Source organism: Caenorhabditis remanei, chromosome II, assembly GCF_010183535.1.
Source record: "Caenorhabditis remanei strain PX506 chromosome II, whole genome shotgun sequence".
NCBI lineage: Eukaryota > Metazoa > Nematoda > Chromadorea > Rhabditida > Rhabditidae > Caenorhabditis > Caenorhabditis remanei.
The window spans coordinates 17,959-44,716 of NC_071329.1; the positions used below are offsets into that span (position 1 = coordinate 17,959).

At 36.7% G+C, this 26,758-nt stretch overlaps 9 protein-coding genes across 9 annotated transcripts; 8 read left to right on the forward strand and 1 right to left on the reverse strand.

Annotated features, from left to right (window-relative positions):
• Positions 1-1,226: 1,226 nt before the first annotated feature.
• GCK72_003615 (uncharacterized protein) lies at positions 1,227-2,435 on the forward strand (the record flags this gene model as incomplete). Its single annotated transcript, XM_053724148.1, has 6 exons — positions 1,227-1,416; positions 1,462-1,580; positions 1,639-1,719; positions 1,773-2,121; positions 2,171-2,312; positions 2,360-2,435. 6 exons carry the CDS (start codon positions 1,227-1,229, stop codon positions 2,433-2,435), a joined length of 957 nt encoding a protein of 318 aa, XP_053588342.1.
• Positions 2,436-3,307: 872 nt separating this feature from the next.
• Positions 3,308-3,865, reverse strand: GCK72_003616 (uncharacterized protein; the record flags this gene model as incomplete). Its single annotated transcript, XM_053724149.1, has 2 exons — positions 3,308-3,516; positions 3,670-3,865. The coding sequence occupies 2 exons, from the start codon at positions 3,863-3,865 to the stop codon at positions 3,308-3,310; spliced, it is 405 nt and encodes a 134-aa protein (XP_053588343.1).
• A 6,895-nt stretch (positions 3,866-10,760) lies between these two features.
• Positions 10,761-11,265, forward strand: GCK72_003617 (uncharacterized protein; the record flags this gene model as incomplete). The annotated part of the gene is made up of 2 exons (XM_053724150.1): positions 10,761-10,806; positions 11,057-11,265. 2 exons carry the CDS (start codon positions 10,761-10,763, stop codon positions 11,263-11,265), a joined length of 255 nt encoding a protein of 84 aa, XP_053588344.1.
• A 964-nt stretch (positions 11,266-12,229) lies between these two features.
• On the forward strand, positions 12,230-14,103 carry GCK72_003618 (uncharacterized protein; the record flags this gene model as incomplete). Its single annotated transcript, XM_053724151.1, has 7 exons — positions 12,230-12,299; positions 12,375-12,888; positions 12,941-13,078; positions 13,122-13,284; positions 13,495-13,709; positions 13,766-13,927; positions 13,974-14,103. 7 exons carry the CDS (start codon positions 12,230-12,232, stop codon positions 14,101-14,103), a joined length of 1,392 nt encoding a protein of 463 aa, XP_053588345.1.
• Positions 14,104-14,993: 890 nt separating this feature from the next.
• On the forward strand, positions 14,994-16,114 carry GCK72_003619 (uncharacterized protein; the record flags this gene model as incomplete). The annotated part of the gene is made up of 5 exons (XM_053724152.1): positions 14,994-15,089; positions 15,140-15,304; positions 15,353-15,508; positions 15,559-15,858; positions 15,914-16,114. 5 exons carry the CDS (start codon positions 14,994-14,996, stop codon positions 16,112-16,114), a joined length of 918 nt encoding a protein of 305 aa, XP_053588346.1.
• Positions 16,115-18,307: 2,193 nt separating this feature from the next.
• On the forward strand, positions 18,308-20,236 carry GCK72_003620 (uncharacterized protein; the record flags this gene model as incomplete). Its single annotated transcript, XM_053724153.1, has 4 exons — positions 18,308-18,778; positions 18,824-19,294; positions 19,343-19,873; positions 19,925-20,236. 4 exons carry the CDS (start codon positions 18,308-18,310, stop codon positions 20,234-20,236), a joined length of 1,785 nt encoding a protein of 594 aa, XP_053588347.1.
• A 487-nt stretch (positions 20,237-20,723) lies between these two features.
• On the forward strand, positions 20,724-21,261 carry GCK72_003621 (uncharacterized protein; the record flags this gene model as incomplete). Its single annotated transcript, XM_053724154.1, has 2 exons — positions 20,724-20,978; positions 21,028-21,261. 2 exons carry the CDS (start codon positions 20,724-20,726, stop codon positions 21,259-21,261), a joined length of 489 nt encoding a protein of 162 aa, XP_053588348.1.
• A 779-nt stretch (positions 21,262-22,040) lies between these two features.
• Positions 22,041-23,099, forward strand: GCK72_003622 (uncharacterized protein; the record flags this gene model as incomplete). The annotated part of the gene is made up of 5 exons (XM_053724155.1): positions 22,041-22,114; positions 22,164-22,408; positions 22,453-22,574; positions 22,682-22,860; positions 22,907-23,099. 5 exons carry the CDS (start codon positions 22,041-22,043, stop codon positions 23,097-23,099), a joined length of 813 nt encoding a protein of 270 aa, XP_053588349.1.
• Positions 23,100-24,246: 1,147 nt separating this feature from the next.
• GCK72_003623 (uncharacterized protein) lies at positions 24,247-26,716 on the forward strand (the record flags this gene model as incomplete). Its single annotated transcript, XM_053724156.1, has 5 exons — positions 24,247-24,798; positions 24,845-24,985; positions 26,035-26,124; positions 26,180-26,437; positions 26,486-26,716. 5 exons carry the CDS (start codon positions 24,247-24,249, stop codon positions 26,714-26,716), a joined length of 1,272 nt encoding a protein of 423 aa, XP_053588350.1.
• Between the last annotated feature and the right edge of the window lie 42 nt (positions 26,717-26,758).

Sequence of the window (26,758 nt, forward strand, 5' to 3'; positions counted from 1 at the left end):
ATCAGACTATACGATCAACAGAACAGTGTTTGGATGGATATGTTGAGTAAATCTGCGGTGAGTTTCTTTTTTTTTTTTTCATTCGCCCTATCATTGATAAAAAAAAACAAGTTGTTTCAGATTCGAAGAATTACCTACATGCACTTGAACTATGATACTGGATTCGGTATCGCAATCAAAATTGCACAACATTGGATGGAGAAGGACGTAGATTTGAACCATCAGGCAATCTTCTATACTTCTGCAACCAACGTTAGAAGATTTTTTAGGACTGCATTTAAACAACGTCTAGTGTGAGTAGATGTTTAAGGTCACATGACACGTAACTAAAACTTATTATTTTAGAAGAGTAGTAGAACGATGGGTCCTCCGAATTGCCACGAACAATCCAATCAAACACATTATTCTTTCGCGGATTGAGAGCGAGCAAGAAAATAGAAGACAATATATTATTGCCATGATTCCCTCGGACTTCTTTCCTTCAACCAAAAATCAACTCCAAGACTACCTCGACAATTAAAGTTAGAGTTGTTTATTGTTTTGCATTGAGTCCATGCTGTTTTACTAAATTTTTAGATTTAATAATGTTATCTTGCACCTTTACCATTGGTAAACGTACCAACTTGTGTGTACGGAAATTGTCGTTTTTTTTACAATTGATTTAATTTTTTGTTGTGACTCTATAATATTGAGTAAATTTGTTGATAACTTTTTAGACATGTTTAAAGGCGCATGAAATTATCCAGGTCATCGCGGCGAGACCCAAGTGGGTTACTGTAGTTCCCACAAAATTTGCAATCAAAGTTGCCCTCTGCTGGCCTAAAAAGTGGAGCCGAACCAATGTTTTGTTTCAGCGCACGTTTACCACTGGTAAACGTACCATTCCAAATCAGAGTCTCTGAAATGTTTCTACAGTCAGTTATTTTGTCTTAACGCACATTTACCACTGGTAAACGTGCCAACTCAAACCAGAGTCTCTGATATACTGTTTAAAAATTTTTTTTCAATGCATCTTTACCACTGGTAAACGTGCCAATCCAACTCAGAGTCTGTGATAAAATTCTACAGTCAATAATTTTGTCTTAGCGCACATTTACCAGTGGTAAACGTACGTGCCAATCCAACTCAAAGTCTGTTATATACTTCTTTAATCTATTGTTTTTTCGTTGCACGTTTACCAGTGGTAAACGTTCTTTTTTACATCGGTTATAGGTAATAAAGATTGGATGGGCAGCCCTTCTGACGAAGACGATTCCGACTTGGATGAGTTAGTCTCTCTCAGACCGACTCCAAAAAGAAAGCGGCTACTTCTTCCGGAAAAGGTGAATGAGAGCTCTAGTTTGTCATTCAAACTCCAAAAACGTTGCCGAGACGGACAAGTCTCCGCCAGATCCGAAGACAAGAAAAACAGAATTTGTGAGCCGTCAGCAAAAAAGAGAAAGAAAACATGATGATTTATAGGTGAAATTGTAAAACAAATGGGAAAGGCTGAGAACAATTGCGCTACTGATATCGCGATCAATGCCACACAGTCAGACCAGCTGAAAGATTTCCAGTCTCGTCTAAAGAGCAACATCGATGTTTGTGTTTTATTTTTTCTAATTGGTGTGGAATTTCCTGAAATTCAATTCATTTTAGTTTTTCCTCGAAAAATTCAATTCGACGCATAACTTCCGCGAGAGGCATGAAAAGAAGGGATTCGAAAAACAAATTCTACCAGTAAGCCATTGTTTGTTTTTAAAAATGAAAAAAACAACTATTTGTATATTTAGAATAAAGCCGAATTTGAAACTTTCTTTCGCTTGGCAATTGGAGGTGAAGCGCCAGGAAAACTTGCAATGCAAATGCGATTTTGTGCTGTTCAGTGTGATACAATTCGTCGATCGGCAGCTTCTGCAGTTTTCTTCCTAGCATTTCTCAAAAAACGAGAATTGGAAAACACAGATGTTGTCACACCAGTCGCTGATAGTGAAGGGTTTATAACAAAACAAATTGAGGAATTGAGTGCAAAGCCTATCCACATGAAAGCCGAAATCATTGTCTCGTTTTACCAATGGTACGAGCTTCTTGAGCCAGCAAGGGCTTCTCCATTAAAGCTCTTATCTTGTAATTATGTGGAAGGTACGTTTTATTGTTTACACCTCATCAAATTTATTGTTTTATTTTTTAGCTCGAGCACGTCGGAAGGAAAATACAACTATGATTACGGTTATTCGCGGATTGCTTCATTTTCTCTCTTCAGTGAACGTTATAGAAATGAGTTCATTCAAATCACCAACTGCAGAATCCAAACTGATTTGGCATAGTGTTAGGTAAATATTAAATTACAAAATTTATACAATAACTGGTTTGTTTTCAGACAAGCCTCTCGTCTGGGAACTCGAGTCAAAGGTGGAACAATCAATCAAAAAATTTGTTCTCTAAGTAGTGAGTAGTATACAGATTCTGTTAGGCGCATAAATAAAGCACAGGGGGGCGGGGCTTAGCAAATCCCGCCCGCTGTGCTTTATTTATGCGCCTAACAGAATCTGTGAGAATACTTAATCATCATATCATATCAAAAAGTGATTAACTGATAAAAATTTCAAACTTACTGATAAGAGTGATAAGAGTGATTTTACATGAATGAAAATGCTCAGAGATCAGAGTATGGTAGGTTAACTGATGAAATGATGAGGTGATTACTGATAAAGTGATTACTGATAAAATTATAATTGATATGGTGATTACGATATATTGGTTATCAAAACTACATTGCTCAAATTCTCAATAAATTGATTAGTGATAAAGTGATAACTGATAAGGTGATAACAGATAATACCGTGATTACGGTAAATTGGTGATCAGAACTACATTGCTCAATTTTCCAAAAAAGTGATTACTGATAAAGTGATAACTGATAAGGTGATAACTAGTGATAAGGTGATTACGGTAAAGTGGTTATCAAAACTACATTGCTCAAATTCCCAAAAAAGTGATTAGTAATGAAGTGATAACTGATACGGTGATACCGGATAAGAGATTAAAAAAGGAAAAAAAAAATCGAGAGCGAAAAAAAAACCGCAGCTCGCTAGGCTGCATAATGACAAGAATGAGCTAATTTGGAAAATCAGAATATTATGTACCCTATGTTTTCTCTAAGCTCTCTTCTCTCTCACTGAAACTAGATCATTTACTTTTTTTTAAAGTCAACATATCCATTGACATCCTCCCTCCCACTTTTCAATGTAAAAAACACAGTTTTGGATTTTGATTAAAATTTATTTTCAAAAAAAAAATTGATAATAACAGAAAAAAAAAGAAGAAACTATTTTTTTTGTTCAGTGGAAGTTGATTGATGATTGGTCGACATTCTCGGTATTGGTTTAGGAAATTTAGCCAAGATTGTTCGTTTTTGACAATCGACACAGAAATCGTACTCAAGAACCTCATTACTGATGGTGATTGATGGCCGGCAGCAGGGTGCCAATGCAACTGTCACACTTGCGCCACGTCCGGTGAGGACACACGGTAGCACTGAAATAATACAGTACATGTTTTTTTTCTAATTAATTACTATTATGTTTACTTTTCTTCCATTTACTTTCTCCTTCTTCTACCAATTTTCCATCATTTGTCGTTTTCACTTCTAAAAGAAAAGTCTTGTTTTTTTTTGTTTATCAAACAAACCGTATAACGTTTTCGGGAATTTTTGAGCATGTGCCGGAAACTTCAGAGCAAAGGTACGCTTCTCACACAAATTGCAGAACTTTGAACGATATTTACGATTCCGAATAGTAATAGTACTAGCACAAGAATCACATAAAGAATAAACCAAAATTCCGGTTCCATTAACCAGAGCGCAAGCTGTGATATCAGACCACATTGTGACTTTTTTAAAACAAAATCCTCAGTTTTATACCTATCGCTAAGCTCCGCCCTTAAAATTATGAAATCTAAAACCGGTTTTCGGAGCCGTCTTCGTTGATACCGTTTAATTGCAGCCAAAGTCCGAATGATGTCATCGAAAATATTTCACAACAGACGACTCAAAACCTGATTCCAAAAATAGGTTGGATCCATCACATTTTGGAAGCCAACCAAGGCGGCATTGTTTCATTTAATAGTGTTTCTAAGAAAGAGAGTCCAAAGATTTTGGTAAAATAGGCTCCGCCCACTAGCTTTATAAGACCAGCTTCGTCGCTGTTTTCTCAGAAATGAAGAAATGGAATACTCCTGGAGGTTTGTTTCATTTCATATATTCGGATTTTAATTTTGTTTTTACAGCTATTGAAGAGACAATTGAAGAAGTTCGCGCTAAAGTTAAACTGGTAACTGGTTCGGGGAAAAAAACCATCAAACCATTACATCAAGTGGTTGTAGAATTTGAAAATAAGGATGGTACTCAATTTATGACTGGTGAGTTTTTCATATCAAAAAAAAAAAAATTTTTTTTTAGAAGAAGAAATCATTGAAATGAAAAATCACATTCACTTTGAATACGAACCGAAATTTGTTTATCGGAATGAAAAACGTGTATCTCTTCCGGAAACACGACTTCGATTCAAAGGAAAAACAAATAGTCCCGAGCTTATGGAAAGAACATTCGACCAGTTTATCAGATACTGTATTGGTAAAGCTGGAGGAAACTTGGAAAGATCGAAAATGAGCTTTGGGTATGTCTTTTTTTTTTAAATAAATTTTAAAAAACATTGTTTTTTTTTCCAGATTTTTTCATGAAGGATTTCACAAGACTGAAGGTTTTTGGATTAATGAAAGAACTTACCAAACCTTTAACGGGCAAGTTTTAATGGAGGAGTTGGAACGAATTACTCAATCCAAAGCAGAAGTAGACATTGATGACACCTTCATTATTCACATGCATGTATTCAACAATTTTGAAGGAGGAGCGGGTCGACATCGAAATAAAGTAGGCTGAAAAATACAATTTATCACAAGTTTTCAATTGTAGATGTTTGATGAAGAGTTGAAAATACCTGCATATGTAGTTGGAGATGGTAAATGTCTACCAAAGGCTGTGGCTCTCGCAATGACATTTTTTGCATCCAAGGAAGATGTTGAACAATTTTCTAAATGGGAAAGAATGATTAGAGTAAAGGTGAGTACTAGCAGCAAGTTATATACTTTTATTTGTTCTTATATTTCAGTACAGAAGTCTGAATGAAAAACTTCAATTGACAGCTGCGAATGAAATTCTGGAAAAGTCTGGATTATCTACGGAACATCAAGTTTTCAACATTGATGACTTGGAAAAAATTGCTACAGCTTATCCTGAATACAAGTTTGAAGTCTACAGTCGACCTGCTTACGAAAAATATTACCAAATCATCAAAGAATTCAACTTTGATGCTTCAAAACTCGTTACACTGGCGTTCAAAAAGCTTGATGAAGTTGGACACTACGATTTTATCAAACCGTCGTTTATGCACATGAAAGCCACGTGAGTGTACTTGATTTGAAAAAAAAAATTTAATGAATTTTCCAGATATTGCCACAAGTGTAAACAAAAAACATTGTCAACTGGTCATAGCCAAGTGTGTGAGGCTAAATGTGAAAAATGTGGTTATTATGAATGCGATAATACTCAAATCGAAACAATTCACTGTGAAATCTGCAACACAAACTTTCCCAATGAAGAATGTTACAATGGCCATTTGGAACATGCTTACAGAGCAAAGAAAACAATGTGTGAAAAGAGATATACGTAAGTGTGACTTCTTTTTTTGAAACTTGTATAAAAAAGCAATTTCAGATGTCTGGAATGCGGTTTTCGAGTGTGCAAAGATAAAGTTTCACAAGACGAAGTGCACGAATGTGAAAAACGATCGAGATGCATGCAATGTAAGGAAATGTATGATGCAACTCGTTATCACAATTGTTGCTTCCAACCTCCAAGAAAAAGATTCAAGGAAAGCAAGTTGAAAGCGCAAAAATCCTACAGAATCTTATGCTATGATGTAGAAACTATAGTAGTAAACTCGGCCAATGGACCAGGTATTATTATTTGAAAGTTCAAAGAAAATACAGTACTACTTTTAGATTTCTCCAAACCTCAACCAAACCATGAAGTCAATCTTGTTTGCTTCAAAATGTGTTGCAATTTGTGTATTGAAGAAGGCATGGAATGCGATTGTGAAACTGGGAACTTCCACTACTTTGAACACGTAGATCCATTGGAAGACTTTGTCGATTTTTTGCTTCACAACACAAAATTGGACAACGCCTATGTGATTGCTCATAATGGTGGAAGGTTTGTGAACTGTAAAACTTTTTAGAGTTTATAAATTTCAGGTATGACCACAATTTTGTCTTGTCGAGAATTATGACAAGTTTTGGCATCATACCTGATTATGTTTCAAATGGAACTTCACTCATCATGGCAAACATTACCACTCATATTAAGAAGACAAGGGTTCACAACCGTTTGAAGTTTCGAGACTCCTTTCGTTTCATTCCTATGCCTCTTTCAAAGATGCCAAAAACTTTTGGAATTACCGAGCAGAAAAAGGGATACTACCCATACTATTTCAATCACAAGGAAAATTATGGGAAAGTATTGGATCGCCTTCCTGACAAACTTTTCTATGATCCGGACCACATGAAACCGGAACCTCGGATCGAATTTGAAAAGTGGTATGAGGATCACCAAAATGATGTGTTTGATGCAGACATGGAAATTTTGGTTTATTGCCAAAGTGACGTCGAAATATTGACAACTGGATTATCCGAATATATCAAGGTATTTGTCTTTTCTTTTGTTTGCTATGTTTTTTATTTTTTAGATTTGCAAAAGACTGTTCAACAATTGGAATCCAATTATATACTCATGTACAATTGCCAGTTATGTGCACCATATTCTAAAGTTTGAACATTTCCAACGAGGAGACTTGGGCATTATTTCTGAAAATGGATGGCCAGAACGGAACAATTCAGTCTTTGCACTCAAAACATTAATGTGGTTGGAAAAGAAGGATGGTGTAACAATCCATCACAAATTACGAGGCCCTGAGAAAATGATCAAAATGTCAAATGGAGATTGTTTTTTCGTAGATGGATACGAGGAAAAGTCAAACACTGTCTATGAAATTTATGGATGTTTCTACCACGGATGTCCAATGTGTACAAATCCAACCTTGGAACACCCTAATCACCCAGGAGTCGAAAACAAGGCAATTTATGATAGAACCATGAAGAGAGAAGAGCGAATTAAAGAAGCTGAGTACGATATGATTAGCTGGTGGGAACATGAGATCAACGAAATGCTCAAAAAAGACTCGGAAATGCGTGATTTTTTCAAAAAGGTAGTCTAATTTAAACAAACTTTTTTTAAACAAAATGTTTCAGTGTCGACATGCATCTCATCTTGTACCCCGCGAAGGAATGTTTGGAGGACGTACACAACCGTATCAGATGATTGTAGAGTGTGAAGAAGACGAAGAGATTTGTTATGACGACTTCAATTCGTTATATCCATCAGTCAATATAATGTTCCAATACCCTAGAGGACAACCTATAGTCTACAAGACCAACTTCCCATCAATCACCCTAGGAAAAGGTGTCGATAAAAAAGGTGAACAAACAATGATTATCAAATTGGTAATTTAAAATTTTTAGGATTATACTTTTGCTCAATATATGCACCTCCTGATATCAAGATTACAGTGCTACCTTACAAAATACCAGGATTTTTGACATTTCCCAGTTGTAGAACATGCATCGAAAATAATCAAAAAACTGCATGCAACCATACAAAAATGTCCGACCGATACTTGACTGGTGTGTGGACACATGCCGAATTAAATGCGGCGATTGAAAGAGGTGAGAGATAGAGAGAGGGAGAGATAGATGAAAAGAAAAAATTCAAATTTAGGCTACCAGCTGCTTCAATTTCACGAAATTTGGTGGTGGCCTGATGATAAATGGCAGACTGCAGACTATTTCGTGAATTATTTAAAGTCAATGATCCAATTGAAACATGAATCATCGGGTTGGCCTAAAGATGGTATGACTGATGAAGAAAAACTGGCATATATCAACGAGATTGCACAAAGAGATGGTGTCACCCTTGTGATGGAAAATGTCAAAAAGGCCGACAACATGAGAGAAATGTCAAAATTGTTTTTGAATACATGTTGGGGTGCGTGAAAAAATAAACAATACTAAAATATAATTTTTTATTTAGGCAAGCTAGCAGAGAATCCAGTCAGAACAGAGTCAAAACTGTTTGAAACATTGGATCATGTTTCTCAAAGTGAGTACATGAGTGCCCAAGGATATGAAGTCAAGGGGATCAAAGATTGGGATGATGGTAGAACTTTGATAACAAGGGCATCCAAAACCGAGTCTGTGAAAACAAAGGAATTTACAAGTATTGTTATCGGTAGGTTAATACCAATTAAATTTAAAAAATATAATTTTGAAGGAATTTACACCACTTCGTATGCACGTCTACGTCTCTTACAGGCAATGGAGGCTGTCGGATCTGAAAATTTGATATATGTTGGTGTGTAAAAAAAAGAAGAGAAATTTATAAATTACTATTTTTCAGACACTGATAGTGTGATATACAAGAAGAACATTTCGGATCCGAGTCCAGTAAAAGCACTCATTGGAGATGGATTGGGGAAGTTGAAATCTGAAATTCCAAAAGGATACCGAATGAAAAAGATCATTTGCATGGCTTCTAAAGTCTACTCTTACTTGTTGAAACATTTGGAGACTGGTGAAGAAAAAATCGTGACAAAGTTCAAAGGAGTCGTTCTCAACTCATCAACTAGTCGAAATATCAACATGAAAACTATGGAAGCTTCGGTAATTTTCTTTAAAATGCCAACATTTCGAAAATTCAAAATTTCAGGTCAGACAATTTCTTGATGGTCAGACAAATACTATATCAGTCCCTGAGAGAACAATGAGACGATCAAAAGTGTTGGGTGGAATTACGACAGCTCCATTTGAGAAACGACTGAAGCCTGTGATGGATAAAGTTCGAGTCCTTCCTGGTGGGAAAACACTGCCTTCTGGATACTATCTAAATTGCCCTTTAATTGAAGATTACCCGTACTGTTGAATGTCCAAAGTTCTATAAACTTGATCTTGTTCATAAAAAACTGAAGTCATTTCATGATAATAAAACGTTCCATCTATAACTTCTAAATTTTCATGCCAAAGAATACTTTACAGAATATGTTGGAAAAATATGAGTAACAAACACCTCCTGAGTCTTTTCTCACATCCCTTGTCTGAAGTACCTTGTTTCGCGTAAATTCGTACACGATCCCCAATGTTGGATTTATGTTTCACTCGTTTTTTCTTCTCGACGAAAAAAGAAATCTAAATTATTTATATTGACAGGTATTTGAAAGGGCGACAGATGAAACGAGAGACAGCCTCCCTTTATGAATATTTTTAGAAATATGATCAATAACCAATTTTCTTAATGAAATATACACAAGTGTGCACATTAATTGGAAAACAGTAACTAATTATCGCTCATGGGTACACATACGCACAAATGTGCCCACAAATTTGATAAATTACCTTATTTTTGTATGAAAAAACGGAAAAAATATTGAACCAAAGTGGTAAGATTGACAAGTTTTCGTACATATCCATATACAGACATAAGCTCATGCCAATATCTACACACTTATTTAATACACTCACAAAAAAATTAAGTTTTTAGCGTCTCTTTTGAAAGAAAATTATTTTTTCGGGGGGAAATTATCAATTAATTAAGCGCACCACGAAAGACGACCTCCCGCTGTTTCATCTCTGCGTGTGTCCATTTTATGTATAAAATTTTCAATAAACATAGATTAAACTGGAGATTGAATAACACACACTATGAGTGATATCGTTCATTTTCAAAAAAAAAAAGTGTTTTAATTGAATATTGGTTTGGGTTTGTTTGGATTTAGTGGTAATTAGTCATTTTCATTGTTTATGTGTGTGTATGAGGGGTTATCTATAACTGATTTCTCAATTTTTCCTTTTGATTTGCAAAATGAAGGTATTTCATCACTTTTATCAATGATTTTCTCGATTTTCCTTCAAAATTAGGGTGATTAATTAGTTTTATCTAGTTTTATGTACGGGTATATATGTGTATGAAGGTAATGAATCACTTGGGAAACATGGGTAATTGAGTGAGTATATGAGGAGATATCATTCGTTTCGAGTTTTTTCATGATTATGAGGGTAATTAATAGTTGTTTTCCGAATTGATCTGACGGATTGCATATTAAAAAATGGGTTATTGAATACTTTTTTTTTGTATGTATGCATTAGAATGGTAATTATGCATTTTTTCGCTTGAATGTGTGAAATAAGCGGGTGGGTATTGGTATTGGCTTATGTCTAAATATGGGCATGCCTGAAATTTAGCCAAATTCGTCACTTTGATTTAATATTTTCCCGTTTTTCAAGAGAAAATGAGGGTCATTTTTCACTTTTTTTAAATGTGAACAGGGGTTGAAGATGTGTGAATACATGGGTGGACATATCTCAATATCAGTTTTTTGCAGGTATTTCTATGAAAATTGGTAATTTTTTACATTTATTCAAGATATTAGAGAATTTTCTAATAGAAAAAAAAACGAGTAATAAAAAAAATGTTTTGTGCGTAACTATGTGACTATATGTGGATAAATGAGTGGATATGTGGAGAAATGTGTGTATGAGGAGTTATCTATAACTGATTTCTCAATTTTCACTTTTGTACAAAACGAAGGTATTTCATCACTTTTTGTTGTGTGCACATGATGCTATTTGTGGGTACACGTATGAGTATGCAAACATTTGAGGGTAATTAATCACTGTTTTCCAAAATTTTACGTCAATCCAGGAACGGATGGTAGTTAACTGGTTCCATAAACAGCAAAACACATTGTTGGGACTATAAAAAAACATGCATTTATCGATACTGTTGATTTTTTCTTATAGAAGTGAAAACGACAAATGATGGAAAATTGGTAGAAGAAGGAGAAAGTAAATGGAAGAAAAGTAAACATAATAGTAATTAATTAGAAAAAAAACATGTACTGTATTATTTCAGTGCTACCGTGTGTCCTCACCGGACGTGGCGCAAGTGTGACAGTTGCATTGGCACCCTGCTGCCGGCCATCAATCACCATCAGTAATGAGGTTCTTGAGTACGATTTCTGTGTCGATTGTCAAAAACGAACAATCTTGGCTAAATTTCCTAAACCAATACCGAGAATGTCGACCAATCATCAATCAACTTCCACTGAACAAAAAAAATAGTTTCTTCTTTTTTTTTCTGTTATTATCAATTTTTTTTTGAAAATAAATTTTAATCAAAATCCAAAACTGTGTTTTTTACATTGAAAAGTGGGAGGGAGGATGTCAATGGATATGTTGACTTTTAAAAAAAAAAGTAAATGATCTAGTTTCAGTGAGAGAGAAGAGAGCTTAGAGAAAACATAGGGTACATAATATTCTGATTTTCCAAATTAGCTCATTCTTGTCATTATGCAGCCTAGCGAGCTGCGGTTTTTTTTTCGCTCTCGATTTTTTTTTTCCTTTTTTAATCTCTTATCCGGTATCACCGTATCAGTTATCACTTCATTACTAATCACTTTTTTGGGAATTTGAGCAATGTAGTTTTGATAACCACTTTACCGTAATCACCTTATCACTAGTTATCACCTTATCAGTTATCACTTTATCAGTAATCACTTTTTTGGAAAATTGAGCAATGTAGTTCTGATCACCAATTTACCGTAATCACGGTATTATCTGTTATCACCTTATCAGTTATCACTTTATCACTAATCAATTTATCGAGAATTTGAGCAATGTAGTTTTGATAACCAATATATCGTAATCACCATATCAATTATCATTTTATCAGTAATCACTTTATCAGTGATCACCTCATCATTTCATTAATTAACCTACCATACTCTGATCCCTGAGCATTTTCATTCATGTAAAATCACTCTTATCACTCTTATCAGTAAGTTTGAAATTTTTATCAGTTAATCACTTTTTGATATGATATGATGATTAAGTATTTTCACAGATTCTGTTAGGCGCATAAATAAAGCACAGTGGGCGGGATTTGCTAAGCCCCGCCCCCTGTGCTTTATTTATGCGCCTAACAGAATCTGTATACTACTGTAGTGCTGATTTGGCAATTTTGTTGTCAAAGTACAAAGAAAAACCGTATGAAAACAAGTTTGCTCTTCAATCCATACTCTTGGCGATGACATTAACTGGCAGTGGATTACGAATAGGAAGTATTCGCAATGTTTTTGGCATGAAAACGATAGAATGTGAGTAAGCATTATGTCATTCCAAAAATGTCGTTCGACCTGTGAAAACTGAAAGCATATTAGCCGTATTTATAGATTCATCACCGTCGACAACAGACTTCAATGAATATAATGATTTGGAGAAAGAAGAAGATGAAATTGATTTTGATTTTTCATTTATGGATAGTAACTGTGTAAAAGTTTTCAAAATCTACGATGAAGAGAAAATTCGCCTCGAAGTTGAGCTAACTGTCCAATCGACTAAAACAACAGGAAACAGTTGTTTCAACAAAAAAACATTCGGGTTCTCATATCCAACAGCAAATGCATCTGGTGGTGAAGATTGGTATCCGAATACTGCCGTCTCATTACTCTTTCTCTCTGTGATTGCCGGAAACACAAAAATTGAGGATATTCTGAGTTCAGAAAAAGCATCCAGGAAGACACTTATTTCCACCGAGCTAGCCGACCCACCTCCATTGTTCTGTGCCGCAACCACTGAATATGGACTTATTAATCGAGAATCGCTCAGCAATGTGACAACACCGTTGTCATTTGTTGCCAGAATGCTCGAGTTGCCTCCACCGCTATTCACGTCAAAGTCATGTCGGTAAAGAAACAAATATGTACGTTTCCCACTTTACTAATGTTCTTTCATTCAGTCGAGGATACGCAAAAGGAATCGTGGAGGCTTACATAACCAGAAAAGGGTTGAATGATGTGGCTACCAGCAATGAAATCAATGAGTGCCTGAATACAGGGGCTCGATGGAAGTCTAGTCAATCCAAAGTCTACACTGCGTGAGTCCGATTATATTGTTGCAGAATAAAATTCGAAATTAAGTGATATCTCCGATTGTGTCGTTGGTGGTGCTCGGAGTGATGTCGGGATAGGCGTTGTGGATTGGATGAATGCTATATATCGATGCTCGCCATGGACAAAAGAGTTCGACAGTGATTTTATAACTCTCGAAAATTTGGATCGGACCCTGGAAAAGAATGGACATGTTAGAAATATCGAAAAATTGTCCATTGTGACGGCGTTTACCATTGGTAAACGTTCCGTTTGTCTTTTTCTTTTTTTATGGAACGTTTACCAGTGGTAAACGTGTCATTCGTTTTTTGTCTTTTAATTGGCACGTTTACCACTGGTAAACGTGCCAATTAAAAACATGATTGGAACGTTTACCAATGATAAGAGTAAATTTAACTTATAGACTGTTGATACAAACGGCATGAATCACCACGAGCGCACACGACTTATTAATGTTTTGAATGTATCAAGGTGGAACGCAGCGTCTCAAAAATATCTCACCATAGAAGAAATGGGAGTTATTCATAAGAGTCGTCCAAAACTGGACTTGCGGAAAACCTTGCATAGCTTGTCGGAGTTCTTGGAGAGCAGGCAACTCTGTTTCAATGGGACTATCCCGTAAGTTATTATTGAGGGAATCATATTCACAGTTATGATAAACTTTCATTTTTCAGAATTAACACTTGTGGATCGATTCGATGCCCAATTGTTACCTGTACAAGTCCTGTCATGTCGACTCAATCAGAGAGTGATATTCACTGGGACAAACATCATAAAAAGTCACATCGTACCGAACAATATCAGTGTCAGCTTTGTGAAAACGGAAAAATCACCAAGTGGGAAAATTTAAACAATCAACAACTTTAGAATATGCTATTGCAGGTTTCGATACTTCCGACAACACATTCTCAAAAAACACCCAACACAGCCGAAATCTTTTTATTGGTTTTTCGAACAAGATATTCCGGCTGAAAATACTCTATCTTCACCAGAAGTTCAATCTTCGTCATAAATTATATAGTTTCGCTTTTTCGGCTTTATTTTATGTTTGCTTTTCATGTGTAATTGATCATCATGTATTATGAAATCATGTGTGATTTTCTCTCCATATATGAATATATATGTATACGACATTCTCATTATATTCGAACTATCTCATATCGGCAGAACATTCAAAGGCGCATGGAATTATCCAAGCCATCGCGGCGAGACCCAAGTGGGTTACTGTAGCATCCACAAAATTCGCAATCTCAGTTGCCGTCAGCTGGCCTAAAAAAGTGGAGCCGAACCAATGTTTTGTTTCAGCGCACGTTTACCACTGGTAAACGTACCATTCCAAATCAGAGTCTCTGAAATGTTTCTACAGTCAGTTATTTTGTTTCAGCGCACATTTACCACTGGTAAACGTGCCAACTCAAACCAGAGTCTCTGATATACTGTTAAAAAATTGTTCTTTTATTTCTTAGTTTGTCTTTTTTATGACATGTTTACCACTGGTTATTCATTACTTGAACCAAACTATCCTAATTGTTATGTAGTTCCCACATAATTCACTATTGAACCTGTCTTCAGTAGGCCTAAAAAGACAGAGTACTTCTTTCCTGGCACGTTTACCACTGGTAAACGTGCCAATCCAGCCCAGAGTCTGTGATATGTTGCTATAGTTAATTGATTAGTTTAAGTGCACGTTTACCACTTGTAGACGTCGGTCACAGTTTGTTTTGCTTCACCAGTGGCAACATTTATTTCAATGTATCTTCTTCTCGTTCTCATTAGTGTCAAAAATTTTACAGAATGTCCGAATGCCGTCTAATATTTGCGTTGCACCCATATATTCAAAAGTCAAAGATGACAAGCAGTGATCCCTTCTCTTATTTTCGGAAGTTCTTATCCGCTGATAAGATGAAGTTCATCAAACTGAAAAAGCTCAGTTTGCTTCATGTTCAGTCCGATATTGTTCCAAACGAAGAGTTTTTTGATAATCTGTTCGACTATGAAGTAAAGTTATTATAATGTTTGATGAAAATTAGATATAATATCTATTGTAGGTTTTGAGAACAGACACTGTGATCGGAAAACGCTCGTTGCAACGATCGGGACGGGGTCGTTTGCTCTATATCAATGAAAAACCATTTGAAGCCGACGATGGAACTAGAGTATCACCAATGTTTTTTTTTTTACAAAAAGAGGAAAACGGGTGTATTCGTGAAACGGTAACTCTGTGACTGACGGGTTGTAAAACATGACATTTCTGATTGCAGATTGTCGATAATGGACGACAAAACCAACGATTGATAGTGAGAGACTTAGTCTGTATTGACGAAGTTATTGACATCTTCTCTGACTCGAATCTTCTCAAAATGTATTACATAAAATGCGTTGACGTGGACGGTGACATAGACGTGACATATATCAAAGTATGTATTCACGGTCCGGCTGTAACATGCAAAACATTAAAATTTTTTAGGAAGTGGATTTCGAGAATGCTTTAACAATTCTTCGTGAAATTCATAACACACGACAAGATGCTTCTGTGGTAGACATCTCCAAAGATCCCGATTATTTCTCCAGTAATATCCTTATGCGTCTATCTTCAAATGCCCACGAGTTTATGAACCATAAGTCAGTAGAGTATCGGACTGGGCTAACTACGATCCTGATGATACTTGAAGAATTATTGTGTTTTGAAGCTATAAAAGAGATTAGTGTGTATTGGGACACTCTTCCAAATATTCAATGGTTTGAAGAGTGGTACAACAAAGCAAAAGTATGTAATTTACAAAACTTAAATAGCTACAACTTTAAAATGTTTGCAATTGCAGGTGCTCGAGATAAACAATAGAAAAAAGGAAAAACGTATTCTTGTGTTAGGCCTTGGTAATGTGTATACATCGACTCGCTATAGCACAGCTAAAAAGTATCGAATTAAGAAGGATGACGGCTTACTCTCTACAGTAACAGTTGGATTGGTAATTTCTAACGAAGACCTCTCAACTTTGGTGACAACAAAACTATATTCTTAACTATGAAAATAACTATTCCTTGCAGATGGTAGATTTGGAAAACTTCCGAATCATTGTCTGGCGTCACACCCCAATAGTGAAATGTGACGGGTCGTCAATCGAAGTTATTATGAATTCAGACTTCACATTTTCTTCTCCTCAGCAAAACCATGAACCCGACATTCTTAATGAAATTAACACAGAACAGACGGTACTAATATATATCATTCCTATACATATAAAACGCATGTGGGTTTGTGCACAGGAGAACCTCTACTGCACACACAAACCATAGCGGAAGGCGGAACCCGGGAGATGTCGGCTGCGCGTTTACCCTACACTCACCGCCTCCCCTCTTTTAAGTACTTATCGTGTTATGCACGGGCCGGGCCGGTCGATACGCGACCGGCCCGGCTCGGCGGGGAAATGAAAAAAATAAATAATATTGATAAAAAACTTATTATTAAAATTTATTAAATGTTCTCAAAAATAGATAAAAAATAAGACACACGAAATGTTCCTTCTCTGCAAATGTCGCCAAGTCTAAGCCAAACTCTGCGCCTGTACAGGTCTAGGTGCAACCTTCCACCAGTCTTGGCACAACTTTGAATATTATTTTTCTAATTTTCATGTTTTATTTTAACTTGTGAGTTTACTTCAACAGAATAGAAAAATATGTCAACCCTTTTCAAAGAATAATGCGGAAACAACGGAGAAAAGTTTCGGGAACACGACCAATGGAAAACTAATAAAAGTGAGAAATTTTTATTGAAATTACAACATGTAATAATTTAATTTCAGAACGTTCATCACCTACACCAGATCCGCAGGAATATTAATTGATACCTTCGAAATAGGTCATTTTAATTTATTTTTAACATGATTGTCTTTTGGTTTTTGTTATTTTTTATTGTGTAATAAACTTATGTGTGCTAATAAATAATATTGAAGCAGAACAGGAAAAAATCAAAAAGAAGCTATACCAGAACCTGGAAAGGGTCTCGGCCTGCTTTTAGGTAACACTCGCGGCAAACTTGTGAAAGGCTCGAGCTAGACATGGCGACACTTGCCGAGTTATCAACCGGACCTCTAGATTAAATTTGTGTCCAGCCGAATAACACATCGAATATTTAAATTCCAGAAATAGGGCCCAAAAATTATGAAACGTTTACTCTTTACTTTTCATGACATATGATTCTCTTTACTTTCTATGACACGTTTACCAGTGGTAAACGTTCCACATTAAAGGTGCATAGATTTTTGAATAAATTTCGTGCCAAGACCCATCAAATATTGAAATTCCAGAAATTGGGCCCAAAAATTATGACACGTTTACCACTGGTAAACGTGTCATTTATCACTTTACTTTTCCATGGCACGTTTACCACTGGTAAACGTGTCATTTATCACTTTACTTTTCCATGGCACGTTTACCAGTGGTAAACGTTCCACATTAAAGATGCATAGATTTTTGAATAAATTTCGTGCCAAGACCCATCAAATATTGAAATTCCAGAAATTGGGCCCAAAAATTATGACACGTTTACCACTGGTAAACGTGTCATTTATCACTTTACTTTTCCATGGCACGTTTACCACTGGTAAACGTGTCATTTATCACTTTACTTTTCCATGGCACGTTTACCACTGGTAAACGTGTCATTTATCACTTTACTTTTCCATGGCACGTTTACCAGTGGTAAACGTTCCACATTAAAGATGCATAGATTTTTGAATAAATTTCGTGCCAAGACCCATCAAATATTGAAATTCCAGAAATTGGGCCCAAAAATTATGACACGTTTACCACTGGTAAACGTGTCATTTATCACTTTACTTTTCCATGGCACGTTTACCACTGGTAAACGTGTCATTTATCACTTTACTTTTCCATGGCACGTTTACCAGTGGTAAACGTTCCACATTAAAGGTGCATAGATTTTTGAATAAATTTCGTGCCAAGACCCATCAAATATTGAAATTCCAGAAATTGGGCCCAAAAATTATGACACGTTTACCACTGGTAAACGTGTCATTTATCACTTTACTTTTCCATGGCACGTTTACCACTGGTAAACGTGTCATTTATCACTTTACTTTTCCATGGCACGTTTACCAGTGGTAAACGTGTCATTTATCACTTTACTTTTCCATGACACGTTTACCAGTGGTAAACGTCACGTATATCACGAGTTCAAGGTTTTTTTTCAGAGAATGGCCGATCCTGCTATTCACGGAGAGTCTGAGAAACACTTTGATTTGGACGAATCCAACAGCATTCACGAAGAACAAGATAAAGAGCAAACCGATGGAAGTGGAGACGAGAACAAGACGCCAGATGTTTCTGATGAGAGTGAAGAAGAGAGAGAAGAAGATGTGACAAAGGAAGATGATGACGTTGGTGATGGAGAAGATGAAGAAGAAGAAGAAAAGGAAGAGGAAAAGGAAGAAGAAGAAAAGGAAGAGGAAGAAGAAAAGGAAGAGGAAGAGGAAGAAGAAAAGGAAGAGGAAGAGGAAGAGGAAGAAGAAGAAAAGGAAGAGGAAGAGGAAGAAGAAGAAAAGGAAGAGGTTACTGCATCTGGAGCCGAGACTATGGCGGGGGGCGCCTCAACCACTGAGAAGCAGCTGGTTCCCACGATTTCTTCAGAGTTGGAAAAATACTATGGTGGATGCATCGTAAAACAGGTGATTCTGAAATTCAGTAACAAAACCAATTTTTTTCTATTTCAGTTTTCTTCGGATTTTACTCTCAAAGAGTTGAAATCTTTGCCGAAAAAAGGACAGATCCTTAGAAGTGTCTCTGGAGACAAAATCGACATGATGCGTAAAGAAGAAGACCTCACCAAACTCTTCAATCCAGTGGCATCCAGTCCTCCGATCGTTCTTGTACGGTACTCGGACAGTATTGAAGAGACTCCCTCGCGTGGTGTATTCCTAGAAGCGAATCACCGAATGGTGACTCTCAGCGCTAAGATGTTGACGTTGGAAGAAGAGGTGTTCCGTGTCTCGACTCTAATTGTAGTTCTGACTGATGAATCATTCTCCAAGATCTGGATGCATTCAATGCCTCTGGAATACAGCCGGTGTTTTGGTGCATCCGTAGAGTTATCCAACATTCCTGAAGAGATTCTGAAATTCGGAATGCGTTTGGTGACAAGCGCAACACTGAGAGCGGCCAGTGAATACTCCGCTGAGGAACAAGTAAGTTTATTGCGAAACGAATTATTGTATTATATTTTTAATTTTTAGGCTTTGCTTCTTCGTCCGCTGTTTGGAAGATTTTCTGAAATAGACGTCGACAAGATGCGCAACGATGTAAATTACCGGAATGCAAAGTACAGACAGATGGTCGAAGCTGGTTTCGCGTCGCCGCTAACACCATCGCGAAAAGAGCTGGACCCTCTTCTCCTGTATCTTCTTCCACGCAAGATTCGAGACTTTTACTTTGAATCTCAAAAGCAAAGATGTACATGGCCGAGCGGGCAGAAGTTCATTCAACATCTATTCGAATCTTCCAAAAAAGAGCCGGAAAAGGTATACGAACTATTGGAGAACTATGTTCGCAAACAGCAACCAAAAAGAGGAAAACTTTGTAAACAATCGAAAATAGACTGCAACGCAGAAAAACTAAGGCGTGAGTTGCGTGCTCTACAAGAAGAACGAGTCAATGTATGCAAAAGAAGGAGGAGGGAAGGTGACGATCGTCATGACGGCAAAATCATCAAAGTGAGGAAGCTTGACGATGTCAGTGGCCCAGCCGTTGTAATTTTTGATGAAAAGGTAAGAAAACTTAGGCACAACTTTCATCAATTTATGAAAAAACTTTTTCAGTTCTCGGTGCCGTGGAAATTCGACAGTGATCTCAATTTCATGGTTTTGGACCCATCTCAAGAATTCATCAAAACGCTTTCCAAATGTTCAAACACGTTCGCGTTTGGAAGAGTTGTTCTCGATGATGGCAAGCAGGACAACTTTGCCATCGGAGGTCCTGGTATTCACACACCAGACAAGCAAACACGTCGAAAAGTCTGTAATTCACTGAAGACGGCTGTTAACTCGTACTCCGGAAAATCCAACATGAAAGTGGGATGCACCCACAAGCTGTACAGTCTTGATTTGGTAGCTGATGGTGATGAGCAGTGAGCAAGTCTTGGACCAATCAAGAAAAATCAAACCATAATTGTGTTTTTTTGCTTTTTTTGTTATCTTTGTGCTTCCTTGTTTTTTTCTAATCTTTGTTCTTTTTTCTAATCTTTGTTCTTATTAATCGTATTCGAACCAGATAAAATATTGTTTAGTTTTGTGTTTTATGTTTTTTCTTTACAGATAACAAAACAACTACATATGTTATGTTTAGTTTGAAATTTAAAGGCGCATGCAATTTTGAAGCATTTTCGCGCCGAGACCCAGCAGTACAATATTTTCGGAGTTTGGGCCTAAAACTTCATACGCAACATTGATATTCATTTGGCTCTGGTAAGAATTCCATATACGATCTTCAATTTTTGAGATTTTTTTATTATCTTGTGTGCAGATGCACGTTTACCACTGGTAAATGTCTCACTCGTTCAACTTTTTTGTGCATGTGGGTGCCTTTTTTACCATTTGCGTATTGTTCAACTTTCCAGCTATGCAAGGTGCAACAGAAGTGTACGATTTCCGTTCAACACTCAACCGACACGAAGATGGTTATTTTATTGCTCGTGTCGTGGTTGGACTGATGAAGGTGGCCGACAAAAAAGAAGTGATGATATTGATTGATCCGTGTTTGACAAATGATGACAACACTGAGCCGGTTGTTCACTTCGCGATAACCGGAGATCAGTTGGAACATCGATTCAGTGGAGAATTTCAAAAGATTGAAAAGCTCGGAAATCTTGAACCGGTAATTTATATTCCTATTTATTTTCAACTGAAAAATTATGTATTGTTAGACTCGAGATGCACAGCTAATTCAAGTTGCTGTAGGGACTTGGGAGTATCAAACATCGGCGAGCTCTATCCATTTGTGCAATTGTCACCCGAATTTCTATGAACCGAGTGCAAACCATTCCGATCTTGAAATATGCGAAATGAGACTTTTGGCAGGCTGTATCGCTACCCATCTCCGTATGAACGGCAACTTGCTCGCAGTAACCATCCAATCGGGACTATCAATTTTGAACTAAATTTATTACAAGTGTGCAATTTTTTTCAATTTATCTGTCTGTTTTAATCACGATCTGAGCTTTTGGAAATGTGCTTTTGAAAAACGTTCTATTTATTGTTGTCTTCTGTATGACACGTTTACCACTGGTAAAAGTTTCGCATTAGAGACGCTTACACTTTCGAATAAAGTTATCATTTTATATATAGGTACGTATTTATCATTATTTACAGTTTTGACAAAGAAAAGGGGATTATTTTCGAAAATGTGGGAATGAAGAGCAGAACTGCAGAGTTTTTGAATTATCTGTTTCATGTGTGCTACGAATTGGATTGTATTGACATAGACGCATTATCTACAAAGTGCTAAAGAAAGTCAGGAAATAGTGTTCTGGGTAATTTTGTTGATATACATGTTTAAAGGCGCGTGGAATTATCCAGGTCATCGCGGCGAGACCCAAGTGGGTTACTGTAGTTCCCATAGAATTCGCGATCAAAGTTGTCCTCTGCTGGCCTAAAAAAAGTGGAGTCGGTCTACTGTCTAATCGTTTCCTTGCACGTTTACCACTGGTAAACATACTCATGCGACTCGGAGTCTGTGATATGCAGCTTTATTCTATCGTTTTTTTTTCAGAGCACGTTTACCACTGGTAAACGTGTCAACTCAAAACTTATTGTCACTTGTTTTTGTTTTCTATAATTCCATTTCAATAGCTGTCGAGATCTCTCTGTTAAACTTGACAACATTGTGGCCTACTATGTATACGAATTTATATTTCTCACAAACACCATTTTACAGAAGATGTTCGAGAACTGGAATAGACTACCACAAGAAACAAAATATCATTGTCTGAAAATGCTAGACTTTAAATCGAGGTGAGTTAAAACAGTTTTGCAACCTTAAGAGAATGCACGGTATTTTCAGATGCAATGCCCGTATGGCTGGACGTGTTGAAAAACATCTAATTGATTCAATTCCGATCAAACTACAAAGTGTGCTCATGTTTCATGACACCATTGGAATTACAGTATTCGTTGAAGAACCAAAATGTGTGGAATCTGAGTTTATTTTCTCTGGCACCAATATGGTCACTGACGTAAACGAATTTGTGATTTTTTTGTTCAAAAATTGCACATCAGTCAATCGCTTAACTATTGATGATCTGCCGGGTAAATTTGAATAAAAAAGAATATGTAACTATAATATGATTTAGATCCAGTGATCAACTCAAGTTGGTTTGGATCAGCGTTGAACGCAAAATGGATTACTCTGATTGACTGCTCAAACAATCAAATTGCAAAATTGGCAAAAAATTGCAATCAGAGTGTCATAGAAGTATTCGAAGTTCTTCAAATAAAAAGAGAACAACTACACGTCACATCCATAATACATGTAGCGTTGTTTGATTGCGTATGGTTGACATTTTACCGTAAATTTTTCAGATTCTTGGATCACACGCCCTTATCAACTTACATCAGTCCGACAACACAAGTGTCGTTTGTGAAGTGACAAACTATTTTTTGAATTTCGAAGCACCTATTGGACGGAAAATCATTATCTCGACGAAAAGTGACGGCCTACTTGAAGAGTTTGACAAAACATTTGAAAATAGGGTTGAAAAGTAATTTGAGAATCAGTCATTCTATTCTTTATGAAGTATTGTTTAGAAAATCTGGAAATTCTGTCCGACTGGTATCGAACGACCTCAGAAGTCACTTGGTTTTGATTAAGGAGGAACAACAAATCAACGAATACCAATTTTTCATACTCGCTGTGATTCCGTCTGAAATCGAGCATGGCGAAGAAGGAGAACATGTTAACTACAAGGAAGAACTTTTGTCTCCATCAGATATTTCATAAATGATTTTTTTTTCACCGCTCCCTCCTCTTTCTATAACCTTCAGTGCTGTTATAATACGGTTAAATTTTTTGTTTGGTACGTTTACCAGTGGTAAAAGCGTCCATAAAAGAGACGTATAAACATTTGAATAAATTTCGTGCCAAGACCCATCAAATATTGAAATTCCAGAAATTGGGCCCAAAAATTATGACACGTTTTTTTTACCAGTGGATAAACGTTCCATTCGTTGTTGTCTGCAATATGACACGTTTACCACTGGTAAACGTATCATATTTAAAAAGCTTTTAAATCAATTTATCATTTTCAATATAGTTACCTATTTATCAGTACCTACAGTTCTGTTTTGCTTTCGTATAACTTATTTTATAACTTGTGAAAGTTCCGTGTTAAAGCATTGTGCTAATAAAATATATCTCTTTTTAAATATTCGTGATGACGTTGACAGTATATTTGAATTATCTCACATGCCTTCAAATGTTTAAAGGTTCATGGAATTAATCAAGTCATCGCGGCGAGACCCAAGTGGGTTACTGTAGTTTTCATAGACTTTGCAGCAATCGAATCTGTCGTCAGCTGGCCTAAAAGGGTGAAGTCGATCTATTGTCTAATCGTTTCCTTGCACGTTTAGGTAAACGTACCATTCCAAATCAGAGTCTCTGAAATGTTTATACAATCAGTTATTTTGTCTTAACGCACATTTACCACTGGTAAACGTGCCAATTCAACTCCAAATCTATGAAATACTGTTTTTTCTATTGTTTTTTCGTTGCATCTTTACCACTGGTAAACGTGCCAATCCAACTCAGAGTCTGTTAAATTATGAAGTTTCGGCGCACGTTTACCACTGGTAAACGTGTATGAACAATCTAGGTTTATGCTATCCATTTATTTTTTTCGAAATTAATACGTTGAGTTTTTCAGATTTTAGTGCATCTTGTCAAATTTGGTGCATTTTTATACTATGTTCCTACCTTTTCTACTGTAGTCTGTGACGTGCGTTAGTCGATTTGTTTAGTTATTCGTACAATCATCACTAATAAATGTGATTTTCTACAAAAGAAAAATAATTCTTTTTGATAAACTCACTAACTCTTCTGTGACAACTCAAAATAATAAAAGCAAGCATATATGTTTACAGGTAACAAAATGTCGGATATTGACAATGCGGCGGTGTCTTCCATGCCATATATCACAATGCAGAAAACTTCCGGAATTCTTCCGCACTGCATGAACGTCTGCACAATTCTCGAAAAAGAGTTAACCAAAAGGGAAATAGAAGAACTGCAAGAGAAGGCACAACAACGTGGCAAACTCATCCAAAAGCTTGCTGAAAGGAATCTTTTGCATTCGACGTTGCTAGGAGATCCAGAAAGCCTTCCGGTTTTCATTTTTCTTATGAAACAACTCACGAAAAAAGAATACCTAGCAGCCGTGGCCAAAAACAAATACCCTACGTGCCGAACAATCTATAAGACAATCATGAAGGCTTCTGTTAAAAACGATTTGGAGACGGCCAAGATTGTCGAATCGTACTCAACTGGAGAATGCACTGGGAGTGAATTAAGAGATCAATTAAACAAAATCTGCAATTGTAAGGATATGAGTTCAGAGAGCGAAAACCGGCCGGTAGCCGACGTGATTAGCGTGGGAACGTTAGATCGAGTTCCGGACGGATCGAATTTTGTTTGTTTCCAGAGTGTAAGAATGGCACAACTAGAAGCTCTGAAACTAACCCAGATTTCAGATGCCGTCACTAGACACTATTCAAAAGAAGAATTTGAACTGTGCTGTTTTCAAGCCTTCTCGGCATGTCGTGAGACAAGTGTCCATTTTAGTCGAAGACTTCATAATTGGAACTGCTGCAGAAACAGCTTATGCCGGAAGAGTGGGTGTCGTCCCTTATATTTGCTTTGGACCCCGTGTTGTAGTTAGAGCTGATGATTGCAAAGTTCCAACCGCTACAACATCTTCTTCTCTGTTTTGTTTTGCTTTTAACAGCAACAAGCGAAAGCTGACGGACGAAATTTATACTGTTGATGATTTTTTTACCTAATCATTGTTTTGTTGTTTCATTTGTTTTTCTTTTTGTTTTTTTCTGTTTGTCATTTTGATTGCTCTTCTGTCAATAAATAAGTTTGTGGAAAACTCAATTGTTTAAAAAAAACAAAGACTGCTTTCGAGTTGAAAAGGGATGGGGAGGTGGGGCTAACTCATATCATTTGAGTTGTAGACCTAGTTTTTGCGTTGTACACATGTTGACTAAATGAATTATTAGATTGAGTCATACGTTTCATTCCTTTTTTGGGGTTGAACTTTAACTCATGGTTTCTAGGTACTGGGATTGTTTAATCGACTTACCACTGGTAAACGTTCCATTCATTGTTGCCTGTTATATGGCACGTTTACACGTAAAGTTCATTGTTGCCTGTAATATGGCACGTTTACCAGTGGTAAACGTGTGATACCAAAGGCTTTTGAATCAATTTATTATTTTCTATATAGTTACGTATTTATCAGTACTTACAGTTCTGTTTTGCTTTCGTATAACTTTTTTATAACTTGTGAAAGTTCCGTGTTAAAGCATTGTGCTAATGAAATATATCTCTTTTTAAATATTCGTGATGACATTGACAGTATATTTGATTTATCTCACATGCCTTCAAATGTTTAAAGGTTCATGGAATTAATCAAGTCATCGCGGCGAGACCCAAGTGGGTTACTGTAGTTTTCATAGACTTTGCAGCAATCGAATCTGTCGTCAGCTGGCCTAAAAAGGTGAAGTCGGCCAACTGTCTAATGGCCGACTTCACCTTTTTAGTTATCGTCTTGCACGTTTACCACTGGTAAACGTGTATGAAGGATCTAGGTTTTTGCTGTACTTTTCTTTTTTCGAAATGAATACGTCAAGAGATATTTCGAAACATTTATTTTCAGATGGTCGTAGATTCACAAGAAATCGTCAACGCCATCAATGCATCTGGGAGTGCTGTGGTAGAATTGGAAAGAAACGCAGTAAACGTCGAGGTAAATCTTTATATTCTAGGAGATTCTGAATTTCTTCAAAAAGTCCAGTTTTCAGATTCTTGGCATCCAGTCTCCAAAATCTTCTACTGTCGTGACAATCCATGTCAATCACTTTCCTGAAGTCATTAACGTCTATGTTGTCGTCACCGGGCCTTCAGACGATTTGATGTCTCCCAGGGGGATGACAAGAAATTTCAAAGTGTCTGGTACATCGTCAAAAAGAGTAGATGATGGTGATGGTCCACCAGTGGACGTGCCACTCCAGTCATTCTCGTCAGAAGTCTCTGATTTTGACAACAGCGTTCAACATACGGTAAGCTCATTTCAAAGTTCAAGTATTCCAAAAAGTTCCTAATTTCAGATGGCTCCCACATTTGCAGTGCTCTCACAGGCCTTGCTTCGAATCAACGATGCGGAGGTGGCTGAGCTTGTCAGACAATACACGTCTGGACAGAAGACTGCAAAGATGTTTGGGATGGATTTTTGGGCGATTTTGAATAATATTGAGAATGTTATGGGAGTGAAGAAGGTGGCAACACTGGGAGACATTCCGCATGGATCGTACTTGGTGTGCTATGGAGAGGTATGGTAGCTTCACCCTTTATAGAAGTTTCAAAATGTTTTCCAGCTCCCC